The 25,450-nt window shown below is 52.0% G+C and overlaps 2 protein-coding genes across 9 annotated transcripts; one reads left to right on the plus strand and one right to left on the minus strand.

Moving 5' to 3' along the window:
* The first annotated feature begins 261 nt into the window (after window positions 1–261).
* MMP23B (matrix metallopeptidase 23B) lies at window positions 262–2,794 on the plus strand. 2 transcript variants are annotated; one of them, XM_063105961.1, is made up of 8 exons: window positions 263–529; window positions 921–1,060; window positions 1,126–1,265; window positions 1,334–1,501; window positions 1,903–2,067; window positions 2,137–2,247; window positions 2,359–2,485; window positions 2,571–2,794. In XM_063105961.1, the coding sequence occupies exons 1-8, from the start codon at window positions 374–376 to the stop codon at window positions 2,743–2,745; spliced, it is 1,182 nt and encodes a 393-aa protein (XP_062962031.1). In that variant the 5' UTR covers window positions 263–373; the 3' UTR covers window positions 2,746–2,794. The 2 variants fall into 2 exon arrangements, with proteins under 2 accessions (XP_062962030.1, XP_062962031.1); XM_063105960.1 differs by having other exon boundaries at window positions 262–529; window positions 2,137–2,485.
* Window positions 2,795–3,866: 1,072 nt separating this feature from the next.
* CDK11B (cyclin dependent kinase 11B) lies at window positions 3,867–24,233 on the minus strand. Of its 7 annotated transcripts, none has more exons than XM_063104303.1 (20): window positions 24,145–24,233; window positions 23,422–23,545; window positions 22,499–22,614; window positions 20,248–20,345; window positions 19,264–19,402; window positions 12,740–12,876; window positions 9,816–9,938; window positions 9,309–9,404; window positions 9,069–9,227; window positions 8,739–8,804; window positions 8,026–8,201; window positions 7,596–7,686; window positions 6,327–6,448; window positions 5,996–6,101; window positions 5,488–5,609; window positions 5,301–5,408; window positions 5,101–5,217; window positions 4,752–4,900; window positions 4,236–4,425; window positions 3,867–4,137 (listed from the first exon to the last, which is right to left on the minus strand). In XM_063104303.1, the coding sequence occupies exons 2-20, from the start codon at window positions 23,530–23,532 to the stop codon at window positions 4,045–4,047; spliced, it is 2,319 nt and encodes a 772-aa protein (XP_062960373.1). In that variant the 5' UTR covers window positions 23,533–23,545; window positions 24,145–24,233; the 3' UTR covers window positions 3,867–4,044. The 7 variants fall into 7 exon arrangements, with proteins under 7 accessions (XP_062960373.1, XP_062960372.1, XP_062960370.1 ...); XM_063104302.1 differs by having other exon boundaries at window positions 9,069–9,224; window positions 20,218–20,345; XM_063104300.1 differs by having other exon boundaries at window positions 20,218–20,345.
* Between the last annotated feature and the right edge of the window lie 1,217 nt (window positions 24,234–25,450).

Genomic DNA, 25,450 nt, shown 5'->3' on the forward strand with positions numbered 1-25,450 from the left:
CCAGCTTGGGGACCCCCGCTGGCGTCCCTTCCCTAAGCTCGAGGGCTTGGCGACCGTTCCTTGGCTGCCCCAGGTTCTCCTCGCACCCCTCCCCATGCGCCCCCGCCCAGCAAGTCGTGCCCGTGCCATTGCGCGGACCCAGCGGGCCTGGGTCCCCGCGCTCCCGACAGCGACAGGGGACGGGCCAGCCGCTCCCCTTCAGGGGGGCCGCGTCCCCCGCTGCCCCCCCCCGCTGTAACCCGAGCCGCCCGTCGCCGCCCCCTCCCCCCTCCCCGCTCCTCCCGTCCCGTGCACGCTCGGCGGCGGCGGCTCCGCGGCCCCGGTCCCTCGCCGCGCTGCCCCATGCTGCCGTGAGCCCGACAGCGAGTCCGCCATGGGCCGCGGGCCCTGCGTCCCCGCGGAGGCGTCGGGGGCGGCCGTCCAGGGCCGCCGGCTGGGAGCCGCGCTGGGCGCCCTGTGCCTCCTCCCCGCGCTGGTGCTGCTGGCCCGGCTGGGGGCCCCGGCGGCCCCGCCCTGGAGCGCAGCGCAGGTGAGCGGCGGCCGGGACGCCGGGTGCGCCGCGGTCGGCCCCGCGTCTGCGCGTCTGTCCGTGCGCCCGGCCCGCGGGGTGGGTGTCTGTGGGTCCCGGTGCGAGTCCCCGGATCGGAGCGTCCGAGCGTCCGGGTGTCCAGCCGTGCGGGGGGGCAGGCGTCCGTCGCCGGCTCCACCCACTCCCCCCCCCACCCCCGGCCTCTGTCTTAGGAATCTTCCCTCGCAGTCAAATAACCCACGTTCAGGACGGAAACTGGAAAACAGCGACAGAAGCGGGGACGTCCACCCTCTCGCGCCCCACCCCCATTTCCTTCCAGCCCATTCCCCCCACCGGGTTTTGGGCTTGGGGACTGTCCCTACCGCTTCCACACGTGCACTTTCCTTTGAAGGGGGACGTCGCTGCGCCGGACCCATCAGGGACCCCCAGCACCCGGGTCCCGAGCCCGCTGCCCGCTTTGGCGCCCCGCAGACGCCGCTACACACTGACCCCAGGCCGGCTGCGCTGGGACCACTTCAATCTGACCTACAGGTGCGATGTGGCCCCGGAGGGGGAGCGGGCGGCCCGGCTGCCACCTGACTGTGACCCTTCCCTAGGATCCTGTCCTTCCCTCGGAACCTGCTGAGTCCCCGGGAGACCCGGCGGGGCCTGGCTGCCGCCTTCCGCATGTGGAGCGACGTGTCCCCCTTCAGCTTTCGCGAGGTGGCCCGCGAGCAGCCCAGCGACCTCCGGATAGGTGGGCGCCGCGGCCCTGTCTCCCCGCCCCGGCCTCGAGGCCCTGCCTGAGCCCCGGGCTCCCCGCAGGCTTCTACCCGGCCAACCACACGGACTGCCTGGCGTCCCCGCTGCACCACTGCTTCGACGGCCCCACCGGCGAGCTGGCCCACGCCTTCTTCCCCCCGCACGGCGGCATCCACTTCGATGACAGCGAGTACTGGATCCTGGGCCCCACGCGCTACAGCTGGAAGAAAGGTGACCCGCCACCTGGCCCCGGTGGGGCCCGCGTGCTCAGCACCGCGGTGCGCCGCCGGGGATGGCTTTGGGGAAGACGGCAGGAGGGCCTTGGGGGGCCGGTGGCTGCTGTCTGGGGTCAGGCAGGCAGGGGACGGGAGGCAGCGGGCGCCCGCGGGCCTGGGTGTCAGCGGCCCTGAGGCTCCCCCACCCCCACGCCGCTGGAGAGGCCGCCGGAGCCGCATTCCTGGGTGCAGAGCTCACCGCCCAGGCTCGGGCCCGGGACATTCTTATCTTACCGCGGCTGTGGCTGGGGGCGCCCGGCGCTGGAGCCGATGTTGCTGGGCCTCGGGGCGCAGGCCTGCGGGCGGGCGGAGGGGCTGGGCCGGGGGCTCTGAGGTGCTGACCCGCGGGGCCTGTAGGCGTGTGGCTCACGGACCTGGTGCACGTGGCGGCCCACGAGATCGGCCACGCGCTGGGCCTGATGCACTCGCAGCACGGCCGGGCGCTCATGCATCTCAACGCCACGCTGCGGGGCTGGAAGGCGCTGTCGCAGGACGAGCTGTGGGGGCTGCACAGGCTCTATGGTGAGTGCCCCCGGGTGGGCGGGCGGGCGGGCGCTCCAGACGGGCCCTGAGCCAGGCGCCTCCCCACAGGCTGCCTGGATCGTCTGTTTGTCTGCGCGTCCTGGGCGCAGAGGGGCTTCTGCGACACCCGCCGGAGGCTTATGAAGAGGCTGTGCCCGAGCAGCTGCGATTTCTGCTACGGTGACGCCTGGGGCGGGGCTGGGGACTGCTTGGGCCTTGGTCTCCCAGCCTTGGCTGTGGTCTGGGTGACAGGGGTACTGATGCAGTGGCACTTTTCTCTGCCTCGAGCAGAATTCCCCTTCCCCACGGTGGCCACCACCCCACCGCCCCCCAGGACTAAAACCAGGCTGGTGCCCGAGGGCAGGAACGTGACCTTCCGCTGTGGCCAGAAGATCCTCCACAAGAAAGGCAAAGTGTAGTGAGTGACCAGTCAGTGCAGGGCGGGCATGTCCTGGGCTGCGGGATGTGGGCCTCACCCGCAGGAGTCTCCTCTCCCCCCACAGCTGGTACAAGGACCAGGAGCCCCTGGAGTTCTCTTATCCCGGCTACCTGGCCCTGGGCGAGGCACATCTGAGCATCATCGCAAACGCCATCAACGAGGGCACCTACACGTGTGTGGTGCGCCGGCACCAGCACGTGCTCACCACCTACTCCTGGCGTGTCCGTGTGCGGAGCTGAGCCTGCCCAGTGCCCTGCTGGGCTGGGAGTCCCTGTGATAAAGCACTTTCTGTCCAATGTGTCTGCGCCTTCTTGGGAGGGTGGCAGGGTAGGTGGCCAGTCTGGGCCTGCAGCAGGTGGGGCGGAGACCCCCACCCAGCCTCTATCTCCCTGGATGTGGGGTTTTGGGGCCAGGACACCTGCTAATGCCCCAGTTCGCTGGCATGAGGACACAGCTGATAGGGCAAGAAGGAATTTGCCAAGAAAACCTCTGGGAACAGTGGAGGAAACGGAGGCCCAAGTGCCAACAGCATTGCCACGTGTGAGCCACGCAGAGAAGCGGGGTCCCTGGGTAGGGTCTGCTGAGGGATGGGTGAAGCAGTTTCTGGGGCTGGTCCTGGCAGGGTGGGGCACTGGGCACCAGCCTCCCATGAGGCCTGTGAACGGGGGCTGGTGAGGTACAGCCAATAGCAGGTACACGGGGCTGGGGAACAGCTTGGGCAGAAGGGGAGGCCCCTGGGTGGCAGTGAGTGCCTTCTGCTGCCTGAGGCTGACCCCCTGCTGGGCCAGGAAGAGCCCGGCCCACCTGAGATCAGAGGCCACGTGGTCTCCACCTTCATCCTCTTCCTCCAGAGCTGGCTGGCCTCTGGCTCCCTCCTAGCAGTGCCCGCAGGACCCAGCCTGGGACCAACCCACTGAAAAGTCACCAGTGCTTTCCTCCAGAAGTATCTTACTACATTTTAAGCACTAATGGCCTTATATATAAGCCTGCTGCGGCGAGGCCATCCACACACCCGTGTTGAGGGTGGTCCTGGGGCTGAGGCCTGTGTGGATGGGGCTGGTCTGGACACCCTGAGGGGCGGGAAGGCCTCACTCGTTCTGATGCAGAAACAGGAAATCTCCTGCCCCAAAGACTGAAAAATAGACCCGACACCCCCTCCTTCCCAGCTCTCTTCCAGATCATGGCCTGCCTCTGTGCACATGTGTCTGTGTGTCACGTATCTGGCGTGAGTGTACGTGTGTGCGCATGCCTGCGTGTCAAGGCATCTGCACGTGCGTCTATGTTGTCCACACCAGGCACCTACAATTGTCGCTTGCTCTCAATGGGCAAGTTGGATATATCTGAAGTCTTTTCCTGCAGAACAAGGAAAATGTGATTTAATTCTACAAATTTACAAACAAAAGTAATATAAAAACAGAATGTGGAAAACCAAATAAGATGAGGAACCCCAAGACGGGGGTGTCCCCCTGACAGCACAGCTTCGGCAGCTGCGGCGGTGCTGGGGGCAGGCCCTGGTCTGGAGGGGTCGGCTCTGACCCTCAGAACTTGAGGCTGAAGCCAGGGCCTGCGGCCGAGGCCCCCTGGTTGGTGGTGGTGAGGTGGAAGCCAGTCTCCTTCAGGTCATCATCGCCCTGTGAAGCGAGGTGGGCACTGTGAGGACGTCCCCCAGCCAGTCCCACCCATGAGGACCTCCCCCGGCCTTGGGATCCCCCCAGCCCTGGCCCCTTACCAGCTGGCTATAGCCCAGGCCTCCCTCGGGGGGCCGTGGGCTCGTGCCCCGCTTCACCCTCTGCTGCTCACTCTTGGCAGGCCACGTGGGGAACATGGAGGGGTCAATGGGGAGGGGGGTCTCGCGGAAGTACTCATGCTTGAGGCCGTCTTCTGCATTGATCCTCCTCCCAGGGAAATAGGTCAGGAACCTGAGGAGGACAAGGGAGTCTGGTGTGGGGCTGCCGCGGGGTCCGGAGCTGAGCCTGTGCTTGCTGGGCCGGTCGGCCACACTGGAACCAGACCAAAGCGGAGGGTGACAGGCCCAGAGAGGTGCCCATGTGCCCCACTGAACTGTCAGGGTCCCCTAAGGATGGGGTGTGAGTGGGCACGGCTCAAGGTACAGGGGTGCCAGGCACCAGAAAGTTCTAGAAGGGAGCAAGCTGGCGGGCAGATCTGGGACCAGGATGCCAGCTCCGGAGCTGCTGTGGCTGCAGAGATGGTGACACCCGCCCCCCCAAGCAGCACATGGACCTACTTGTTCATGAGGTCAAAGCCCTGGTCTGAGAGCAGGGCCCCGAAGCGCTTGCGCAGGTTGTTGTAGGGGTGCTCGCTGAAAGTCATCTTCTTGACCGCAGGCAGGTCACTGTAGCCAGGCCAGATCTTCTCACTGGGGGTCCCCAAGTCCTAAAAGACAAGGATGTTTACAATGGCTATGTCACCGTTATCAGGATAGGCCACGAAGAGGCCACACAGGGGCCCTCAGTCAGACACACACACGCACCTTGCCCCATTGTTCGCAGTACCTGTGCAGCCCCAGCAGGACGCCTGTAGGAAGGAGCCTCATGTCCATGGAGAGACTATCACGGCTCTGGCCCCAGACCCACCTTAAACACTTTGTTGATCTGGTCGATTTCTGATTTCCCGGGGAACAGAGGTTTCTGAGTCAGCAGCTCTCCAAAGATGCAGCCCACCGACCACATGTCAACGGCCGTGGAGTACTCCTGAGAGTCCAGGAGACACAGCTCAGGGGGCCATTGGAGGCTGTTGTGGGGGGAGGGGAGGCTCCCAGACCCCCAGGACTCACCTTGGCACCAAGCAGCAGCTCTGGGGCACGGTACCACAGGGTCACCACAACCGGGGTGTAGGCCTTCAGAGGGGATCCATACTCCCGCGCCAGGCCAAAGTCGCCCACCTGGAAGAACAGAGGGACGGACTGTAGGTGGGAGCCCCATGGCTGTGGCCGGGTTGGGGCACCTGCAAGCGGGGCTCACCTTGAGGATGCCGGCGTGGCTCAGCAGCAGGTTGGACGTCTTGAGGTCTCGGTGCAGGATCCAGTTGTCATGCAGGTGCTTCACCCCACGTAGCAGCTGGATCATCAGGGTCTTCACCTCCCCTGGGATGGGACAGTGACAGCATCACATGCAGGTCCCCTCCCCTCAGGCAGCCCTCAAAGCCCCCGACACAGGATCTGGGTCCCTCGAGGGTTATTACTCGCACCGGTAACAACCAGAGGCTCCTTGGGGACATTTATCCCGGGAACAATTATCCTAGGAATGCTTCCAGCTCAGGGTGGGCCTTGCACACATTGAGGCCACTGCGGTGAGTGTCCTGGGATCACTGCAAGGACATTGCTCCTGTGTTTGCTCGAAGAGTCCCCCCCAGGGGCAGGGTCAGAGGGCACGGTGCCACGCTGACATCTAACGATTAACCTGAGGGGTATCCTCACAACAAAAGAGCTCTGGAGGCCCGTGGCCTGGAGCGTGTGGGCTGCAGCGGTACCTGGCAGGAAGGGCTGCTTCATGGTCTCCATCAGGCTCTTGAGGTCGTGCTCCACGTAGTTCATCACGATATAGATCTTGTCCATGTTGCTGCCCACGACAATTTCCTAGGGAACAGGCTGCAGGTCTGGGTGCTGGGCCTGTCCTCCAGGACCCCGCGCCCACCCCTGCAGCCAGCGGCTTTCTCAGGAAACCTGAAATCTAGGGCAGAGCCACTGTATGACAGTAAGGACCCATGAGGACATTTTTGGAGGCTCACGTGTAGCCTCCCGGGGATGGGCTCCCCCGCCCTGCCCTGGACGTAGTGCGTCGAATGTGGGGACGGTCCTCACTCTGACAGTGACGATGTTGGGGTGCTGGGCCTTGAGGATAGTGTTGATCTCCCTCAGGGACGTGATGGGGAAACCTTCCTTCTCTTTCTCCATCTTCAGCCGCTTCAGAGCCACAATCTCATCTGTAAGACGGAGGTGTGGGTCAGGTGCTCAGAAAGCCCCCGCGTGAGCACGTCAACGACTTGACAGGTTTAACTGGGACTTGCTTTTCGCTGACAGAGCACGTGTCAGTCCACAGTGAGAGTTAGTGTTCACTGACAGCACAAATCAGCACCAGGAAGAGAAGCCCCAACCTGTGGTCCTGTAGAAGCTGAAGGCGCCCTCTCCCATTCACCTACACAAGCGCAATTCCAAAAGCTCGTGGAAAATGGAACTAAAGGATAATACAAATCGTCCCACGAACCTTCTGAAGGCTCCTCATATCGCCTACTGTGACCACAAGTTTGCACACCGCACCTCTATCTCAGCACGCCAGAAACACCGCTGGCAGCTCAGGGAACTTCCCAATAAAAGCAGCCCGGCGCACTGGGTGGGGAGTCCATGGCTCCCAGGCCTGCTCAGGTGCCTCGCTCAGGACTGATGCTGTGGGGACGTGCACAGGCACAGCATGAGTCAGAACCACATGCCTGCCGGCCACAGGGCTCTCCTCAGCGGGGAGTTCCAGCACACACAGTCCCATACTCCCGGCCCATCACCGTGGAGTATGGTGCCTGCCATCCCAAGCGAGCAACAAGGCCCTGGGGCCAGGCTGACTTCTGGAGGTGCTGAAGGGTCCAACCTCTAAACAGCTGCTCAGGGTGTGTCACCTACAAGTCACAATCTGGTGCTGGCAAGGTACGGTGTGGCCCAAGGCATGGCACCCAGGGTAAGTGCAGGGCAAAAAAGACAATTCCAAAAATCCGAGGGGGCCACGTGGATGTAGCTCCAAGTTCAAAAACCTTGTGCAGAAGCTGCGCAGGACGGAGGCACAGGGCACAGTGGCCCAGAGCCCAGGCCAGGCTGCTGTGGCTCTGACCCAAGCTTCCGGCTTGTTGGCCCTGCCATGGTCAGCTCCCTAATGTCCCTCCCTGTGCACAGGAAACGCTCCAAGGCTGGGCTTTCACAGCGCCCAGGGCGCAGCCTGCTGACCACTGCTTCCCAGGAGGAACTTATTCCTGTCTGAGGAAAGGCCAGAGCTGGTCCTGATAACCAGGTCAGGCTCTCTGGGCTACCCAGTCCCTGCCCCCATCTCCCCTTCCCTCTGAGGGACTGCCCTGGGCCTCTGCCCACCTGTTTTCTTATCCTTCGCTCTGTAGACCACCCCATAGGTGCCTTCTTCGATCCTGTTCAGGCACTGGAACTCCTCCACGCTCCGGCAGCCCTGGGGGAAGCAGCAGCGGGAGGCTCAGCAGCCTGAGAACACGCTCGGAGGGCACTGAGTGTGCACATGTCTGTTTCCTTCTGAGGCCACGTGTCACCAGTGTCAACAAAAGCCCTTCCAACTATCCCTTTCGAAGCAGGTGCATCCCTTGCCCATTGTATGAGGGTAACTCTGAGGACAGGCTCGGCCCTGACCCTCACTACACAGGTAAGCTGGGCAGTGCCTCAGGTGACAGATGGCAATGACAGGAGACCAGGTTCTGCTCTCAGCCACCTGCCCTGTTCACAATTACCGAAGTGGAGAGCCTGCCCAGGGGTGGGGGTGGGGGAAGGGCCTGACCTGCAGGGCCGGCAGGTACTTGGGCAGCTCCTGCTTGAGCTCGATGGGCGACAAGGCTGGGGAGTCAGGCACACATTCCCCCTCGGTGAGGGCGCTGCTCTGCGGGGTCCCCTCGCCCCCTTCTTCCTCCCCTTCTTCACTCTCCCCGGAATCTCGGTCGAACCGTGACTCTGGAACTTTAAAAGTTGAACCTGATTATGGGACCAGGAGCAAGCCACTCAACCCCTCCTGGTCTGGTGAGAGGCCGCACGCACGCAGGACACTGCCTCACGCAAGGTGCTGGCGCCAGGCTCCTGCCCCTGAGCAAAGGGCACCAAGGTCTATGGCTCCCAGAAGGCGGGGCTGAGACACAGCCTGAGCTGGGTGCTGATCTCCAAGGAAATCACAGGGTCATGCTGCAGCGTGGGCATGCCGAGGCCTCATGCCCACCAGGCCCTGAGGACACAGCCCCACTGCCTGCTCCAGGCTGTGCCAGGCCTCTGTCTCCAGTGACGGGTCCTGGTCAGACCTGGGAACTGCCATCCACCTTATCCTCCTTCGGCATCCAGGTCACAGCGTGATCTCAGATGTCCCTCAGAACTGCTCTTTCCTAAATAATGCTGGCCCTATGGGCACATACTGCAAAGGGCCACCATGTGGCCTCAGCCCTTGGACACCACCAGGAGCCGTGCACGGCCGCACCACAGCTCTGCTGGGCTCGGGAGGCCTCTTACCAACCAGGACGTGGTTTTCATCTTCTCCCTCTTCGTCATCAGTCATTTCTTCCTCACTCACTTCCTCTGCAAAAGAAACGGGCACCTGCTCAGGTCCACGTCGGGCAGAGCACTGGTCTGGGAACAGCCACGAGCAGCATATAAGGGCGGCTTCAGCAAGAAGTGCTCTAAACAGTCAATTTGGGTCTCACATGGGTCCCAGTAATAAGGCATTTTGAATTTTGAAATGTTCTTAAATTTAACTTCAAATTGCTTTTCCATAGTTTCTAAACTCCCTATGGCACACGGGGCTCCCACGGTGAGTTCACAGCCACGCCGCCGCGCACACACCCGCGGACTGCTCCGACGCCACCTCCGAGTTGCTGCCCGTCTCCTCCCCCTCCTCCTCCTCCTCCTCCTCCGACTCCTCGCTGGAGCTCCCCTCCTCTTCTTCCTCTTCCTCCTCCTCTTCCTCCTCCTCTTCCTCCTCAGAACCTGACGCCGATTCTGCTGTAGGAAGCAAGCAGAGGAGAAGGTAAGCTCAGCTGCCCCTGGCAGAGCAGTCAGGCCTGGGCCAGAGGGCTCAGCTACCTGAGGAGGACTCGGCCGAAGTGGTTTTCCTCTCGCTGTCGCTGACGTCCTGTAGGTCAGACAGCAGGTCTCTTTCCTCCATTTTCTCTTCTTTCACTTACGAAACAAACCATCAGAGGAAAATTTGGGAAAATGTTTTTGAATAAACAAGATGATGCCATCTGAAGATTCAGACGGCATCTTTCACAGAACGAGTAACTTCACTTTGTGTGATAATCAGCTCATCCATGCACATCCAACTGGAAGAACAACTCCCGAAAGGACCAGTTGCAAGTGTCTCAGCTGATAAACATGTGACCTGACTGCACGCACATGCTGTCAGTCCCTCTCATCACATAGGAATCCTGTGACCAGCATATCATCTTACTGTGAAAAAGAAACTACTCAGCTGGGCTTTCCTTAAATTAATTTTATAGATTGTTAAAGAAGCAAATTTTTATGCTCAAAAATCCCCCAGGAAAGACTCAGGCCACACTGGCCTCCAAGCACACGCTGGCCTGGCCTCACCTGGCTTCCGGCTGTCCCCCAGCTCTAGCCGCTCCCGCGGTGGCCGCAGTGGGCTGCGACTCCAGTGGCTCGCTTTCACTTTGTCACTGTAGTCCTCTCTTATCGTCCGGTGATGAGCAGAAACTGGTGCACACACAGGACAGAGCAGAGACATGCTGGCGGCACAATCTTTCCAACAAGGTCCCACCTGAGGCAGTGCTATATACATGCTCCCAGAAAGCATGCACACAGCTGCTGGGCCCACGGTGGACAGAGGAGCCTGTCTTCCACACAGCTGGGACCTGTGCACTAGCTGCTGCTTCTGGTCACAGAGGAGAGGACACAGAGGCAGCAGCCATGGCCACCCCTCCCCTATAGCTATGCGAATTCTAGGGGATTTCACCAGTGCCTTTTGAGCCCCTTTGTTTTTCTCTTTTCCCCTTCTGGGAGCCAGACACTCAAGGACAAGGACATCCAAAAGCACCTGGAAAATCAGAAAGTGACTGCACATGCCCAGGGAACGGTGCAGGCTCAGAAAACACCTGAGAAGACCCTGAGTTGACACCTCAGGGTGACACTCGGCAGAGACAGCCACCAGCACTCAACACGACGACAGGAATACAGCAAGCCCTGGAGGAGGGGAGGATCTAATTTCCAGATGTCCACATTATTAGATTCAAATCACTGATTTTCAACAAAAATCCCAAGACATACAAAGAAACAGGAAAGTATGTCCCATTCAAAGGGAGAAAAGAAACCAACAGAAACTGTTACTGAAAAAGACCTGACGGCACATCTAGACAAAGACTTGAAAACAACTATTTTAAAAATGCTCAAAGAACTAAACGCACCAATGGAACAACCCATGGGGAAAAAAAACAGCAAAGAACTACAGGAAGATGTGGAGAAAGTCAAGAAAATGGTGTATGAACGAACAGGAAATATCAACGAAGAGGGAGAAAACCTAAAAAGAAACCAGAAAGAAAATCAAGAGCTGAAAAGTAAAATAACTGAAATAAAAAGTTCACTAGAGGGATTCAAAGGCAGAAGGAAAAAAAAATCCGTAAACTTGAAGACAGGACAATGGAAATTACTGTGAAACAGAAAGAAAAGGTTCAAGAAAAGTGAGCAGAGCCTACGGGACCCCTGGGGCAGCACCAGATGGACCAGCCTAACGTGTGGGACTCCAGGGAGTGGAAGAGAAAAAAAGGCAGAGACAACTGAAATAATTGCTAAAAACTTCCCAAAAGTGATGAAGTAAACGTTCAAGAGGCCTGAAGAACTCCAAGTAGGACGAACTCAGAGACCCCCATGGAGATGCGTTACAATCCAACTGCCCAAAGACAGAAGAGAGTCTCAAAAGCAGCGAGAACAGCAACTTGTCACACAGCAGATTTCTCATCAGACGCTTTGGAGGCCACGGCCAGCCAGTTAGCTCAGTGGGTTAGTGAACGGTGCTGATAACACCAAGGGCCAGGGTTCGACCCCTGTACCAGCTGCCACAAAAAACAAAAGCAACTTGGTGGCCAGAAGAATGATACATTCAAAGTGCTAAAAGAAAAAAACCCGTCAACCAAAAACCCTCGATCTGGCAAACTGTCCTTCAAGTGAGGGAGAATTGAAGACATTCCCAGATAAACAAAAGCTGAGGGAGTTCATTACCACTGGACTGGCCCTGCAGGGAACGCTCGAGGGAGTCCTGCAGGGTCAGCGAAGGCACAGGGGACAGCCACTCAAAGCCACGTGAAGAAACAGAGATCTCAGGAAAGGCAAGTCCACGGCCAATTGCAAGTGCCAGCGTTCTTGTGACCACAGTTTGTAACTCCACTTTTTATTTTCTAACTTAAGAGACCAACACATAACAAAAGTTAGCGCTACTGTGACAACGGTTTGTCACTCCAGGTTTTGTTTTCTACATAATTTAATAGGCAAATGCATTTTAAGTTACTAGTTTATATTTATGGACACACAATATACAAAGATGTAACTTGGTGACATCAACAACTGAAAGGGGTGGGCAGGGAGCTGCTAAAGGAGCAGAGTTTCTGTGCTATTGAAGGCGAGCTGGTAAAAATTCACGTTAGTACATTGTAACTTTAGAACGTTAAACATAATCCCCACGGTAAACACAACAAAAACAGATATACAACACACACAGAAGGAAAGGAGAAAGGAATGTGAACGTTTCACTACAAAAAATCAACTGAACACAAAACACAGTAACGTAGGGAATGAAGGACAAGGCACACAGCAGGACAGAAGCCAGGCCCTCCTGACGAGCCAGTCTTCAAAAAGACAGACATTCTGAAACGCGCTGCAACAAGGACGGACCCTGAGGACTTTGTGCTGGTGGAATAAAGCCATTCTCAGAAGACGAAGACTGCACGATCCCACCACGCAAGGAACTGAGGGCGGGGAGATCACGTGGTGGGGTGCCAGCGGTGGCGGAAAGGGCAGGGGTTGTTTAATGGGGACAGACTTAGTTTTGCAAGATGAAGAGAGTTCTCGAGATGGAGGGTGATCATGGGCACACAACAACGTGTGTACTTAGTACTTTTAAAAGAGAGTTAAGACAGTAAATATTGTGCTATATGTATTTTATAACTATTTTTTAAAACTGGAAAAGCAAAAGGAAGGGGCAAAGAAAGCCCACAAGCCGAACACCCACCTCTCACAACACATGCCTGAGCACCAGCGGGTGGCAGATGCCCTCGACACCAGCACCTCTGCCAGGAGCTGGCCTGGCACACAGCCCTGGGCGCTGCTCCACAGACCGAGCCCACAAGCCGCCCTGCCCCAGCTCCATCACCCCCCCTCCTTTGCTCTGCCTCTCGGGGTGTCATACCCAAGGCTCAGCTCAGCTCCTGGCATGGTGTGAGCTTAGGCAGGAGCCACGGCGCCCATCAGCCCTGCACTAGCCGCAGTGCCACCAGCCACCCCAGTACCTTCCCTGCGGGCCTCGCGCTCCTTGCGCCGCTCCTCGGCGCGCCGCTCCCGCTCCTTCTGCTCCCGCTGCTCCTTCTGCTGCTCCCGCATCTTGCGTTCCCGCTCCCGCTTCCTTTCCAGCTGCTCGAGGCGGTCCCTGAAAGCAGCACGTGCCAGCTTTTCTACCCCCTGCTTTCTGCTCCAATTTATAAACTGCCTTTTTTATTTGTTAAACCCATAAAGGGCTTTTTAAAAGTAGAAGATACAAACACACACATTCTCAGAGCCCTGCTCCTAGCGCGTCACAGCAGAATAAGGTGCAGTGCTGGCGGGACAAGACACCACCTGGAGAGACAGACAAGCCACTGGTCCTAGCGCACTTCCGCTCAGGTGCTCTACTGAACCACATCAAGAATTTACCTAGTTACATATGAAAATTCCATTTAAATCCAAACTGATCATGAGATAAACTTGCATAGGCTACAAACGAGGGCAGGAGAGCCTGTGGGAAAGACTCAGGCCCTGAGGCCCCTGTGCTGACCCCTCCTCAATGGACTGTCCGGCAGACGGACCCCACCATTTCCCACCTATGGAGGCGTGCATATGGGAAGGGAGGAGGGCTATGGACGGGCACAGGGACTACAGGACGCACCAGTGACCAGGCTGTATGTGTTGGCTGTAACACAAAGTGGCAAAACAGCTAAAATCGATCAGTTGGAGCTTCTTAAGTTTTCATGTTCCTATAAAATGCAAATACAACCTAGAAAGCTAATATGTTTTTTAAAAAATGTATCATTATACACGCAGAGAAATGATCAAACAGAACGCGGCCCACAGTCTAGGCAACGGTACTGTACTCCAGTTGACCTACATCAGATGTCCCCGCTGGAAGAGGTGGGATGAAGGGTGCCAGGGTTCTAGGAACGACTCTGCAAATTCCTGAGTCCAAAACCATTTCAAAATAAAAGCTGTGGTACAGCTGACATATAAAATTCAACCCTTGAATAATTCTTAATAAATTTACAATGTACAACTGTCACCCTGAGCCAGTTTTAAAACACCCAGCACAAACCTCAGGCCCATCGGCAGTCCGTCCCCAGCCCTATCCACCCCCACTACTCAGCTGGTTTCTGTCTGCTTTGGAGCTTCTGGACATTTCTGCTTGCTTTGGGTTAAGTTTGCTTTTCTTTTTCTAGTTTCTCCACGTGAAAGCTGGGGTTATTGATCTGACAACTTCTTTTTCTGATACAGGTGCTTAAAGCCATATGTTTTACTCTAGCACTGCTGCAGCTGCACCTCTAAATTTTGACATTGTTTTCATTTTTGTTCAAAATATTTTCTATTTTTCCTCGTAATTATTCCTTTGAGCCATGGGTCACTCAGAAATATGTTGTTAAATTTCCTAACATTTGCAGATTTTCGCAGATTTGCACCATTAATTTTTTAATTAAACAAAAATTTTTTTCTTGGCTGGCTGGTACAGGGAAGGAACCCCGGACCTTGGTGTTGTCAGCACCGCACTCCGACCCCTGAGCTGATCAGCCAGCTCTCTATCATTGATTTCTAATTTAATTCTTTTGTGGTACGAAGGCGTACTTTGTACCACTTCAATTCTTTTGAGACTTTTTATATGGCTTTGCATGTGATCTATCTTGGAAAATATTCTGTGTGCTGTTGAAAAGAGTGTACACCCTACAGCTACAGGTGGAGTACTGGTTGTATTTATATGTCAGTTAGATCGAGTTGATTGATAGTACTTCCCAGATTTTCTGTACCTCTGCTGATTTTTGCTAGTTGGTCTATGGACAACCAGAGCACAGTACTGAGATTTCAGCCCACAGTGGGTGAATTATCCATCTGAAACATCCATTCCTCCCACTTCCAGCTCTGCTTGCTTCGTGCACCTTTGTGCTCTGTTGTCAGGTATGTGTGTGGCTAACCTCCTCACCATCCTGCTGCACTGGCCTCTTGGTTATTTCAAAGTCCTTTTTGTTCTAACATTTCTTTTTTTGCTGGATAATAGCTCAGCCGCTCAGGCTCTCTTATGGATGCTGTTTGTATGGCTGTTTATCTGTTCTTTTACTTGCAACCAGGTGTCTTTGAATCTAGGTTGTACCTTTTACAGACAGCATATAGCTGTATCTCGTTCTGTCAATCTATTATTTTCCATGAGGTATAGACAGTCCTTACAGATAGTCCTTGTGGACAGTGTAGACCATTTCACATTTAATATAATTACGGATATGACTACATTTACTTTTGGGTTTTTTTTGCTGTTTTCTCTAGCTTTTTCTTACATCCCCCCCCGCCCGCCGTATTTTTATTTGTTTGTAATACATATGCATTTAGTACGCCATATCTTGGCTTTTTTTTTTGCATTGGTTGGTACAAGGGATCTGAACCCTTGACCTTGGTGTCTCCAGCACTGTGCTCTCCCAAGTGAGCTCACTGACCAGCCCCATTCAGTGTACCATTTTAATTAGTCATTTTTATTTTTTATAAAGTTATTTTTCTTAGTGGTTGCTCTAGGGATCAAAATATGCATCTTAGATGACTAGCAACTTAATTCTGTAAAATGTAGAACCTTTGTTGTAATAAAGCTCCATCCCTTCCCTTCTCCTTTGTGCAATGTATCCATGTTGTATATTACATGACAATACAGTGTTAGAATTATCTATACAACTGTATGTCTTGTAAAAGTTAAGATGTCAGAAAAAACATATTTATAGACTCTTTTAACTTAACTTATGCATTTACCATCTCCACGGCTTATCTCTGCCTCCTGTGGATTCGAGTTACCATCTGGTGTCATCTCCACTCAGCCTAAGCTCTTCCTCTGGTATTTCTTCTTCTGAGGCAGGGCAGGTCTTGCTAGTGAAGTCCAGTTTTTGTTTATCTGGGAGAGTCTCTGACTGTGATGTGACTTTGTATCCATCCTACTTGAGATTCATGGAGCATTTGTATATGTAAATAAATTTCAAAAAAAACGAACGAGAAGTTTTCAGCCATTATTTAAAAACATCTTTCTGCTTCTCTTTCTCTCCTCTCCTAGGACCCCCATCACGTGCATGTTGTATCATGGATGTCGTCCCACAAGCCTTTTAGGCTCTGTTCATTTTTCTTCTTTTATCTTTCTGTTCTTTAGAACAAATAATTTCTACTGCTCCATCTTCAAGTTCCTTGTTTTCAAGTCTTCAGTAAACCCAATATCAGGAACACTCAGGGGCATTTTCTTTATTTTTAAAAAATCTTTCAGGGGCCGAGCCCGTGGCGCACTCGGGAGAGTGCAGCGCTTGGGAGCGCGGCGACGCTCCCGCCGCGGGTTCGGATCCTATATAGGAATGGCCTGGTGCACTCACTGGCTGAGTGCCGGTCACGAAAAAGACAAAAAAAAAAAAAAAAAAAAAAAAAAAAAAATCTTTCAAGAAATCAAAATCAAACACGGTTTCTATTGATGCTTTCCTTTCTCAATACGGGTCACATTTTCTTATTTGTTTGTATGTCTCAGAATTTTTGTTGAAAACTGAGTATTTTAGGTAACAGATTATGGCAACTCTGGATTCAAATCTTCCCTCTCAGCTGTTGCAGTGTGTTCAATAACCTGTCTGGTCTACATCGGTAGTCTGTCTCCCTCACAGGGTATGACCACTGTGGTTTTCCCCTATGTGCTTATTTTTATCTTCAAGCTTAGCTTCCCAGGGGTCAGCACTATGTCTGCACAGCTTAGCGATTAGCCAGTACTGGAAAGAGACTGGGCTCAAACACCTTGAGCTGGCAAAGCTTCCTCTGCCGCTGGCTCTGCATATGGTGTCCTGTGCTCTCTCCACTCTCTGCTGCACATCCTGGGCCAGAACTTGCTTGTCCCCAACCACAACTGCAACCTTGTGCTGGCAGAGCCCTCAGCCTTCCCTCCTCTGGGAGCATCACTCCCACCAATGCTGTTGCTCCTGGGCTAAATGGCCAGATTCCTACTGTTCTTACCCACAGTTAAGCAGTTTTTCAAGCGTAAATGCTTCCCAGATTATCCACTGGTCAGTTTCCAGAGCACAGCTGTGTTTCGTTGGTCAGTTTTGTCCAGCCTTATAGCTGCTTCTTGGGGAGAGGCCCGGCACAGTCGTACTGGGCCCTAGCCAGCAGCCTGCCCAACACATGCCTCTTGCTCCTTTGCCTGCCTTCACCTTCCGGGAAATCAACATGGAAGCCCACGTTTCGCCTACCAACCTTTACTTCTATCCCATGCCCCCTCGCTGGACAAGGCACATTCAATGTCCAGCAAAGGGTGTTGCAAACATGGACGTCTCACACACTAAGAGGAACTTGGACACTCTGAGAACTTTGCTTGCCCCCACTGGTCTCACACCTTGACCTCTAGGCCTCAACATCTCCCACAGCCTTCCACATCAATGAGAATCAACACTCCTCTCACAACCCTTCCTTACATGCTGTATGGTCAACCTGGCTGCTGGGAATGGCCGACACCGTCCGGCCTTCCCTGTGGAAGATGTTGACATTAATGAGATAGAAATAAAACACATGTATTTCAGAGGGCCAAAGCCTATAGCATAGAAGGACCAAAGTGCTCAGTCTAGCCTGTAGTGTAGAAGGACCAAAGTCAAAACCCAACCCTTTAGAAAAACATGTAGAAATACTAAGATTAGAAAAAAACCAAGACTTTCACAGGACTAAAGATTTTGATGTAGATAAGAGAATTGAAACACAACAAAGTGATTGCTCTGGGGGCAGTTGCCCCTGCTGCAACTAAACCTAAATGCTGGGAAAGTATGTGAGCTAAAATCTTCATGGATATTCTGCTGGTTAGTGCTTGGGGGATGTTCCACATCTCACCCTCAGATGTTTCTTTTGAGTTTCTTGGGGAGCTAAGCGCTACTATAGTGATCATCTCATTGTTTCTTTTTGTATATCACATAGCTTAGTTTCATAACTCCTTTTGATCATAAATTGCTTGAACTATTTTAAGTTACACCCGCTTTAATGAAGATCGTCATGTAGCCAGTTTATGTTTTCACTATGATTGATCAACTACCCGTGTTTCTTCTGTAACTTTGTCTTTACAATAAAAACTAAAACAAAACCTGACTCGGGGCTGTGCCTGGGCTCTTCCTCTCTTGAAGGAGTTTTCCCTGGGTGCGGTCCCTTCAGGCTTCTCATTGCTCTGAATACATGGGCTCTGAGTAATCTTTTGTGTCTCTGTCACTCTGGGAGAGGTGACACTTCCCCTTCAGGCTCCTCCCTCCCCTGCAGCAGCCCAGCTCCCAGGCTTTCTCTGGACATGACCTCAATGCACAGAGGTGGCCCTAGCACTCACACCTAGCTTACAAACCCTTTTTCTGGGCCACAGAGTACAGATCTCAGGCTAAACAGATGCTCTCTACTGGCAATCAGCCTTACAAAGAAGCACTTGGACACTAATGCCAGGAGTCCGGTATCCCAGCTCCCAGACTATTTCAAGGCTTTTAGGATGTCCTTTCTTCTTCTTCTTTTTTTTTTTTTTTTGTTTGTTTGTTTGTTCGGCAGAACCAGAGTCTATTTCTGACGTAATCCAGAGAACCCTAAGCAATCCATTTCCTTGGTCTTCCTGGCCTACACCAACCAAAACAGAGCTTGATACAAAGCAGGTACTCAATAAATACCTGTTAAATAAATACATGATGAATCACCCCACGTCACCGACCTTGCTTGAGTACTGATCCCATGACAGAATTTATAGATGTGGGGGCCGGCCTGTGGCTCATTTGGGAGAGTGTGGCGCTGATAACACCAAGTCCACGGGTTTGGATCCCTACATAGGGATGGTCGGTTAGCTCACCTAGGAGAGCGTGGTGCTGACAACACCAAGTCAAGGGTTAAGATCCCCTTACTGGCCATCTCTTAAAGAAAAAAAAAAAGAGTTTATAGATGTGGACTTGGCTTTCTTTGAGATGACTCCACTCTTTAATAGGGCTTGAAAACAATACTACTGAGCACACGTAAAGACATCACCTTCCTCGCAGAGGAAGCTTCTTCTCTACATCCTGCTGGTCAAGCCCAGAGGCATCAACAGCTCCTGTCCTCCCTGCAACCAGCTAACATGGCTGAGGGGATCACTTCTCCCCACTGTAGCTTCCTTTCCACATCCACTATCACATGTCTAGTCAAAACCTTCATTTCCCCATGCCCGAGTTCCTATCTCGGACCTCCTGAAACACTCTTCCTTGTGACCTACCTCACGGTGACAGTGGGTCTCTGTGCAAGTTGGGACCCTGCTCGGTTTGGCTCCTCATGACCTCCCCACCAGCCTTCACCGAGAAGAAGCTGACATTAATTATCCCTTTCCATCTCCCAGGTGCAGTGAACACTCACTTCCTTGGGGACAGTTCTCTTGGTTAGCCCCCCAACGTTCACTGTGCCATGTTTCTGTGTCCACATGCCAGCTCTGCACCAAATCTGCTTCCTATTGCCAAGTCCTTGTTCTGGCATTACCTAGATAGGACAATGAACACCACAAGCTTCCACTAAAGCTCCTTAACTAACCAAGCCCCCTCACCTCTCTCTCCTGGAATGTTCTCTTGCCAACTCCCTCCTCTTTTGTCTTTCCCACTCCCGGCGAGCTTTATCCTGTTCTTCCCGGTGCCGTTTCCGCCGTTCGTGTTCTCTTTCTTTTTCTTTCACTCTAGCATGCTTCCCTAATGAGAAATAAACAGTGTCATACAAAGAAACTTAACTTCCAAGAACTTACCTTAAAAACAAATTAATTTAAGTCAAGAAGAGAAGAAATATTTAAATAATAACTTGAGAAAACAATCATAATTTTATGTTTAATAAAAAGCCGTGAAGGTATAAAACTCTATGTAGTAAGCTTCCAATTATAAAAAAAAGAAAAACAATGTGGTTACTGCTGAATAGAGAATAGAATTATAATTTTCATGCTCTCCTTTATTAATTTTTTATACTGAATGAACTACAATTAGAATACATTAGTTTCATAAAAGAAAAAAAAAACATTGATAAAAAATACAGAATGCAGCTTTGCTCCCTTTAGGGTGTTTCCACATCATGTTATAAAATCATGTTGATTAGTCAATGGCATTTATAACAATGAAATTTAAATCAATCCCAAGGTCCACTTCTCCCAATATTCCTAAGAACTTCTTGAACACTGGCATGAGATCAAACATCTAGTCAAGCCCAAGCCCTTACTTGAACCCAGCCGAACACCTATTTTTTGGCGTTCCCCCCCATACTTGTTGAATTAAGGCAATGTTATAGGTAAGCAAACTACTCCAGAATAAACATTGGAAAACACCATAAGCAAAACACCAAAAAACGCCAAAAAGAAAAATGAAACAGCTACTCCAAATAATCTACAACAAATTTATGCCTTTAGCTAAAATTTTATTTCTCTTCTCTTTCAGCTGTGCTCTGGAGAAGGCAGCAGATTATGAAATAAAAAACAAGCCACATCTGAATATCATATAAAAGAAAACAAACACTTCTGTACCCCCTTCTGCTGAATGGCTACGATGCCTACGTTTCTCTTTTCTCTTCTCGTCTTTCCTGTGATGAGCTTTTTCTTTCCGAGACATTTGCTGGGGTGGTTTGATAGCCAAAGAATCATCTTCCTCTCCTCTGAAATAAGACAAAAGCACCACACCATGCTTAAGAAACGGGTAAGGAGCATCAGGGTATATGAAATTTCTCCAACCCAGAAAAATGCAGGATTCAGGACAAAATAAAGTGGGACCCAAACCATCATTGAAAAAATTACATTAATTTTGAAACTTGTGCCATCTGAAGATTCAGATGAGAAATGTGAGAAGTCTATGTGGTGTGTGGAACAAAAATGTCTGAGGCCACCTTCGGGAGTGAGGGGCAGGCTCATTGTCTTTAGCATTTTATTTAGATCTTCATTTAACTGGTAGAATTGAGAACCAGACATACATAATAATCCTCCAAAAAGAGATCCTGAAAGTCACTTTCTGCTGAGGGCAAGCATTCAAGGAATAAGCATGCAGACAAGCTGGCTTCTCTGTACCTCACCAGCCAAGTCAGCTTTCTCCCAGGCCAGCTGGGCCGACTCTGCCCTCCCATCTGGGAACACCAGCCAGGCCCTTGTAAGTCTAACCCAAGGCTTTTCTGTAGGACACCTTGGCCTACCTGGGAATGCTGGAAATATGTTGTCAAAGGAATCATGGTGTTGAGAGAAAAAAAAAAAAATCTTTTAAAAGCTGCCATCTGGGCCAGCCCGTGGCTCACTCGGGAGAGTGTGGTGCTGATAACACCAAGGCCGCGGGTTCGGATCCTAAATATGGATGGCCGGTTAGCTCACTGGCTGAGCGTGGTGCTGACAACACCAAGTCAAGGTTTAAGATCCCCTTACCGGTCATCTTTTTTAAAATTAAAAAAAATAATAAATAAAAATAAATAAAAGCTGCCATCTGAGGAGATGGCTTCTGTGGACTTACAGCATACCCCAGAATACAATAAATAAGCAATCAGAAAATGTTCAAGTATGAGAGGACTTCCTCTTCTCCGCCCAAAGCACTGCTCTCTGAAGGAAGCTGGTTTCTCGGTAGCTACACCAGCTAGCTATTCAGAAAGCACACTGGACCTGGTTTTGAAAATAAAACATAGCTAAAATCCCAGGAAGGGTTATTGTGCAGTGTGGAGTACTTAGTCTTTCTTATAGAGAAAAAAAAAAAAAAGTTATCTGGTACCGAAGGGTACAACCTACGGATGCTCAGGTACCCCCCAGTGACTTCTGTGTGACATCACAAGGGTGTCAAGGGCCTGTTTTTCTAGAGGCTCACTATCCTGACTGTGGTGGTTTCATGGGCATGTAAAAACGTACACTTTAAATACGGGCAGTTCACTTCATGTCATTTATTCCTCATAAAGGTGTTAAAAAATGTCCTGCAACTTTATCAACCTTAATGATCCCCAAGGTCATTCAACAGTATCTTCAACTGATTCTATGTGACCAAAACTCTGGGAAAATTCATACCCTAGGTTTCTCAGGATAACCCTTGTACCTTAGTTTCTGGTGCTGTTTCCTTTAGTTATCTGACGGTGGGCATGTGAAGGAAACAAATAACGAGCTATCGTGGCACAGGAAGAAACAACAAAGCACACAGGCCTTGAACTGATCGATTCTGATAAGTGGCCCCCTCAGCTATCAACCAGCGTTCTACTTTGGTTTATTTAAGCAAAATTTTAGACAGCAATTTTATTAACCATTGTAACATATAGCAAACATTTAAATGTATTATGTAAATGGTGCTGGCTTGACTGAAAAATTCGTAAGAAAGGAACATGTCTGCATGTGTCCCCCAGAGTTCAATTCATGTGCTGGAAACTTAATGCCTAAATGCAACAGTTGATAGGTGGGACAGTTAAGAGATGATTAAATTTTTCCTGTTTGTTTTGTTTTTTGGCAGCTGGCCAGTAAGGCCTTGACCTTGGTGTTACAACACCTCACTCTAACCACCTGAGCTAATGGCCAGTCCTCTCCCCCTCTCTCCCCCATACTCCCTCCCTCCCCCTTGTCCCTGGACTTCCCAGCCCCCAAAACTGTAAGAAATGAATCTAATCTTGACAAATTACCCAGTCTCAGGTATCCTGTTATAGCAGCACAAAATGGACCAAGACACGAAAAAAACCTAAAGTCACAACACAAACTTTTTAAAAGCAACACTAAGAAAGACCAGCCAGGACCACAGCAGTGTAGAGTAGTGCCCAGTCGTCTCCCCACTCGCTCCTCCCCTTCTTCTGCTTTCTCTCACCTGTCTTCCATGGAGTCTTCTCTTCTATACGGCGAGTTCCTTATGGTGATCTCCATGCGGTGATCTCTCAGCTCTCCCTCTTCAAGAGAATCCCGTTTGGAATCCCGGTCATCAGACTAAATAGCAAGGAGAAAAAAGTTATTCGGTTTCCTTATAGATTAACGTATTTTTAATGATAATCAAACCTTGCCAACATTCAAAATCGAACTTTCACGTACACTTTGAATGGACTAATATAATAATATTAAAAGCTTTCACTCAAATTCTATGACATTAAAATTATAACTCTCTGTAACCTGAAACTACAAATTTAAAAAAAGCATATATGACAAGAGACATTAGGCTCTCTGCCATGTATATAAGTTGCTTATATGGGCCAAAATTGAACAGTAAGGCATATTTTACACACCAAATACATTGCAACACCTCATATAGGATGCATAAATACCTCAAAATGATCTCTCACTAATCTTATCAGAAGAGGTATTTCTGCCAATGCCTCTTATCAAATCACTAAAAAGCTTTTCTGAGCATGTTATGCAGATGAAGAAAGCAGAAAACACTGGAATTAATTTCAAGGCAAGTTCCCACTCTATTAAAAATTCTTGGATATGGCATTATGAACACACTAATTATGAAATGAGAAAAATTAGTCCAATTGTACTAATGATTTTAGATTAAAAATATTTTATTCTCCACGTAGATATGTTCTAGATACAGCTTTAGTGTGTTATTGATCTGCCTGCAATGTAAACGGAGAATTTAAATGTTTTTGTTAATTTTTAGAATAGATTTTGGGCTCACCTGGGACATTTGGAAGTACAAAAGAACTTCACCGAAGAAGCGTTGTTCTAATGAAAAAATGAGGGCAAAGAAATTAAATCTCCTTTAAGAAAACCACTTACTTAAAAAACAAGGCTTACATTTTTTAAGCGTTTTATCTCTGCTTTCTCCTCTTGTTCCTTCCTTCGTTTCTTTTCCTGAAGAATTTCATCTAAAGTTTTCACCTTCCAAGAGTCCTTTTCATCACCCATTTGAGTTAAAACGCTGCAAAAACAAACACATTTCAAGCTACATGAGAACACAGCAAGCTACGGTTTGATGCTCTGTTGTCTCTGAACCCTCAGGCCTGGTCACTGGAGCACCTCAGAACGAATCCTCGTTACGAGGGCTGAACTCTGAAAAGCGCCTGCTTGGAATCAAATCTCTTTTTTGTCATTATTGTACGGTCCTGGGCAGCTCACTTCGCCTCAGCTTAAAGTGGGAGTACGAGCACCCCCGAACCAGTACTGTTGGGGGACGAAGGAGGCCGCCCACGCAAAAGCGCCTCACTCGGTGTCTGGCACTCATCAAGCACAGTTCTTCGCCGTCAAAAGAACTTATTACAGACCTTTAGGGCTAGTGAAGCCCTGGCCCACGGGACAGCTGTCCTCCGTCACGGGCGACAGGAGAGGCCTGAGGTGCCACCGGCTCCGAGAAAGTGCGCGCGCCCACACGGGACCTGCCCCGGCGCGGGCTCGTGGCTGCTGGGTTGGGTCACGTAAACCCGAGGTTCGGCCCGGCCGCCTCCTGCCCCCGAAGTTCTGCGCGACACTGCGCTGCCGAGCGGGAAGTCGCTCGCCCCCGGCCCGGCGCCGTCCACTCACCCCTGCGCCGTCCCCGCCGCCGCCGCTCCCGGAGCCTGAGAAGAAACAGCGCCCGGCGCGCTCCAGGAGCGTCGTTACTTCCTGCGTCGGCGCAAGCTGATGACGCACAGGCCGGGCTGTGTCGGACCAGGGCTCGCCCCTTCCTGCCTCGGCGCGTGCCGATGATGTAAGGGCAGACAGCTTCCGGTCTAAGACTCGGCGGGCGGAGGCGCCCCCTGCGACACTTCCGGCTTCGCGGGCCGCTAATCCAAGAGCCGGGCGCCGGGGTGGGGCGGATGCCATTTCGGGAGCTCCGCTGTCCCTTCCCGACGTGCGGGGCATGAGCCCGCCGCCGTCTTTCGAGGGGAGGGAGCTTGTCCGCCCTCCTGCTGCTGCGGGAGCCCGTGGTCTTGGCCGGGGCTCCCACACGGGCCCGAGAGACCAAAGCCGCGTGGGGTCTCTAACGATAAAGGGCCACGTCACCGAGATTAACCCCCCGAGAGGTCAGGAGAGAGGGTCATAGCCGGAGCCCCAGGCAGGCCGGTCCTGGCCGGGCGTCGGCCGCTGGAGCAGCCAGTCCCCGCTTGGTTCGGCTCCCGCTTCCCTCAGTCCTTCCCTCTGGAGCCGCCTCTGCCCAGCTGCGGGAGCTCTCATCCCATCGTCTGTTGACACCTCAGCAGGGCGCTCACGGCCTACGCTCTGCAGCAAACGTAAAGCCAGTTGGGCGCTAAGAAACGTTGGAGTGAGCAGGACGGAAGCCATGTTGGGACCTAAAGCTGCCTGCGCTGCAGGGCAGGGGATGATTATTAAAAAGGACAGTTTTCTTCTCTCCACTCTTGCTTCCAATCCCGACTTTCTTATCTCGCTTGCTAAGTAGGAAAACAAGGCTGAGAAACTAATTAGTACTTTGCAAAGCTAACCGTTCTTTCTTTGAGATTTGTAGGGTTTTGAGAAATGATCAAGGCCAAATGACTGAAGCAGACCTTGGGCACTGGCCAAGTCAACCAGAGCAAATCAAAATCAGGCAGGGTCCTGAGATAACAGCGAAGATGAAAACAGAAACCAGATGAGGCCTTGCTGAGACCTTGTACCTGACCCATAGATACAGACCCCTCGTAGCTCACGTCTCCTGCTCTCCTGCTTTTCACCTCCCACATTCCATTCCCCCAACCCTTCTTTTAAAAACCCCTCAGTAAATGTAAATCTTTGAGATGGGACAGTCTACCATCTCCTTCATCTGAACACGTCTGCTTTTCTAACACCAGCCATTTGACTTCTGAGTTTTTTTTCTTTCCTTTCCAAAGGGGCGGGCAGCCGGACCTGAGTC

The sequence above is a fragment of the Cynocephalus volans genome, chromosome 8 (assembly GCF_027409185.1).
Source record: "Cynocephalus volans isolate mCynVol1 chromosome 8, mCynVol1.pri, whole genome shotgun sequence".
NCBI classification, from domain to species: Eukaryota; Metazoa; Chordata; class Mammalia; order Dermoptera; family Cynocephalidae; genus Cynocephalus; species Cynocephalus volans.

Excerpts from the sequence above, each read along its gene's own strand:
- CDK11B (XM_063104300.1), bottom strand. The coding sequence starts at position 23,532 with ATGGGTGATGAAAAGGACTCTTGGAAGGTGAAAACTTTAGATGAAATT. Across the intron at positions 9,228-9,308 it reads TTCGGCCGAGTCCTCCTCAG|CAGAATCGGCGTCAGGTTCT; the intron begins GTAGCTGAGCCC and ends TGCTTCCTACAG. Across the intron at positions 6,449-7,595 it reads AGCGAAGGATAAGAAAACAG|ATGAGATTGTGGCTCTGAAG; the intron begins GTGGGCAGAGGC and ends TCCGTCTTACAG.
- MMP23B (XM_063105960.1), top strand. The coding sequence starts at position 374 with ATGGGCCGCGGGCCCTGCGTCCCCGCGGAGGCGTCGGGGGCGGCCGTC. Across the intron at positions 1,266-1,333 it reads GCCCAGCGACCTCCGGATAG|GCTTCTACCCGGCCAACCAC; the intron begins GTGGGCGCCGCG and ends GGCTCCCCGCAG. Across the intron at positions 1,502-1,902 it reads GCGCTACAGCTGGAAGAAAG|GCGTGTGGCTCACGGACCTG; the intron begins GTGACCCGCCAC and ends CGGGGCCTGTAG.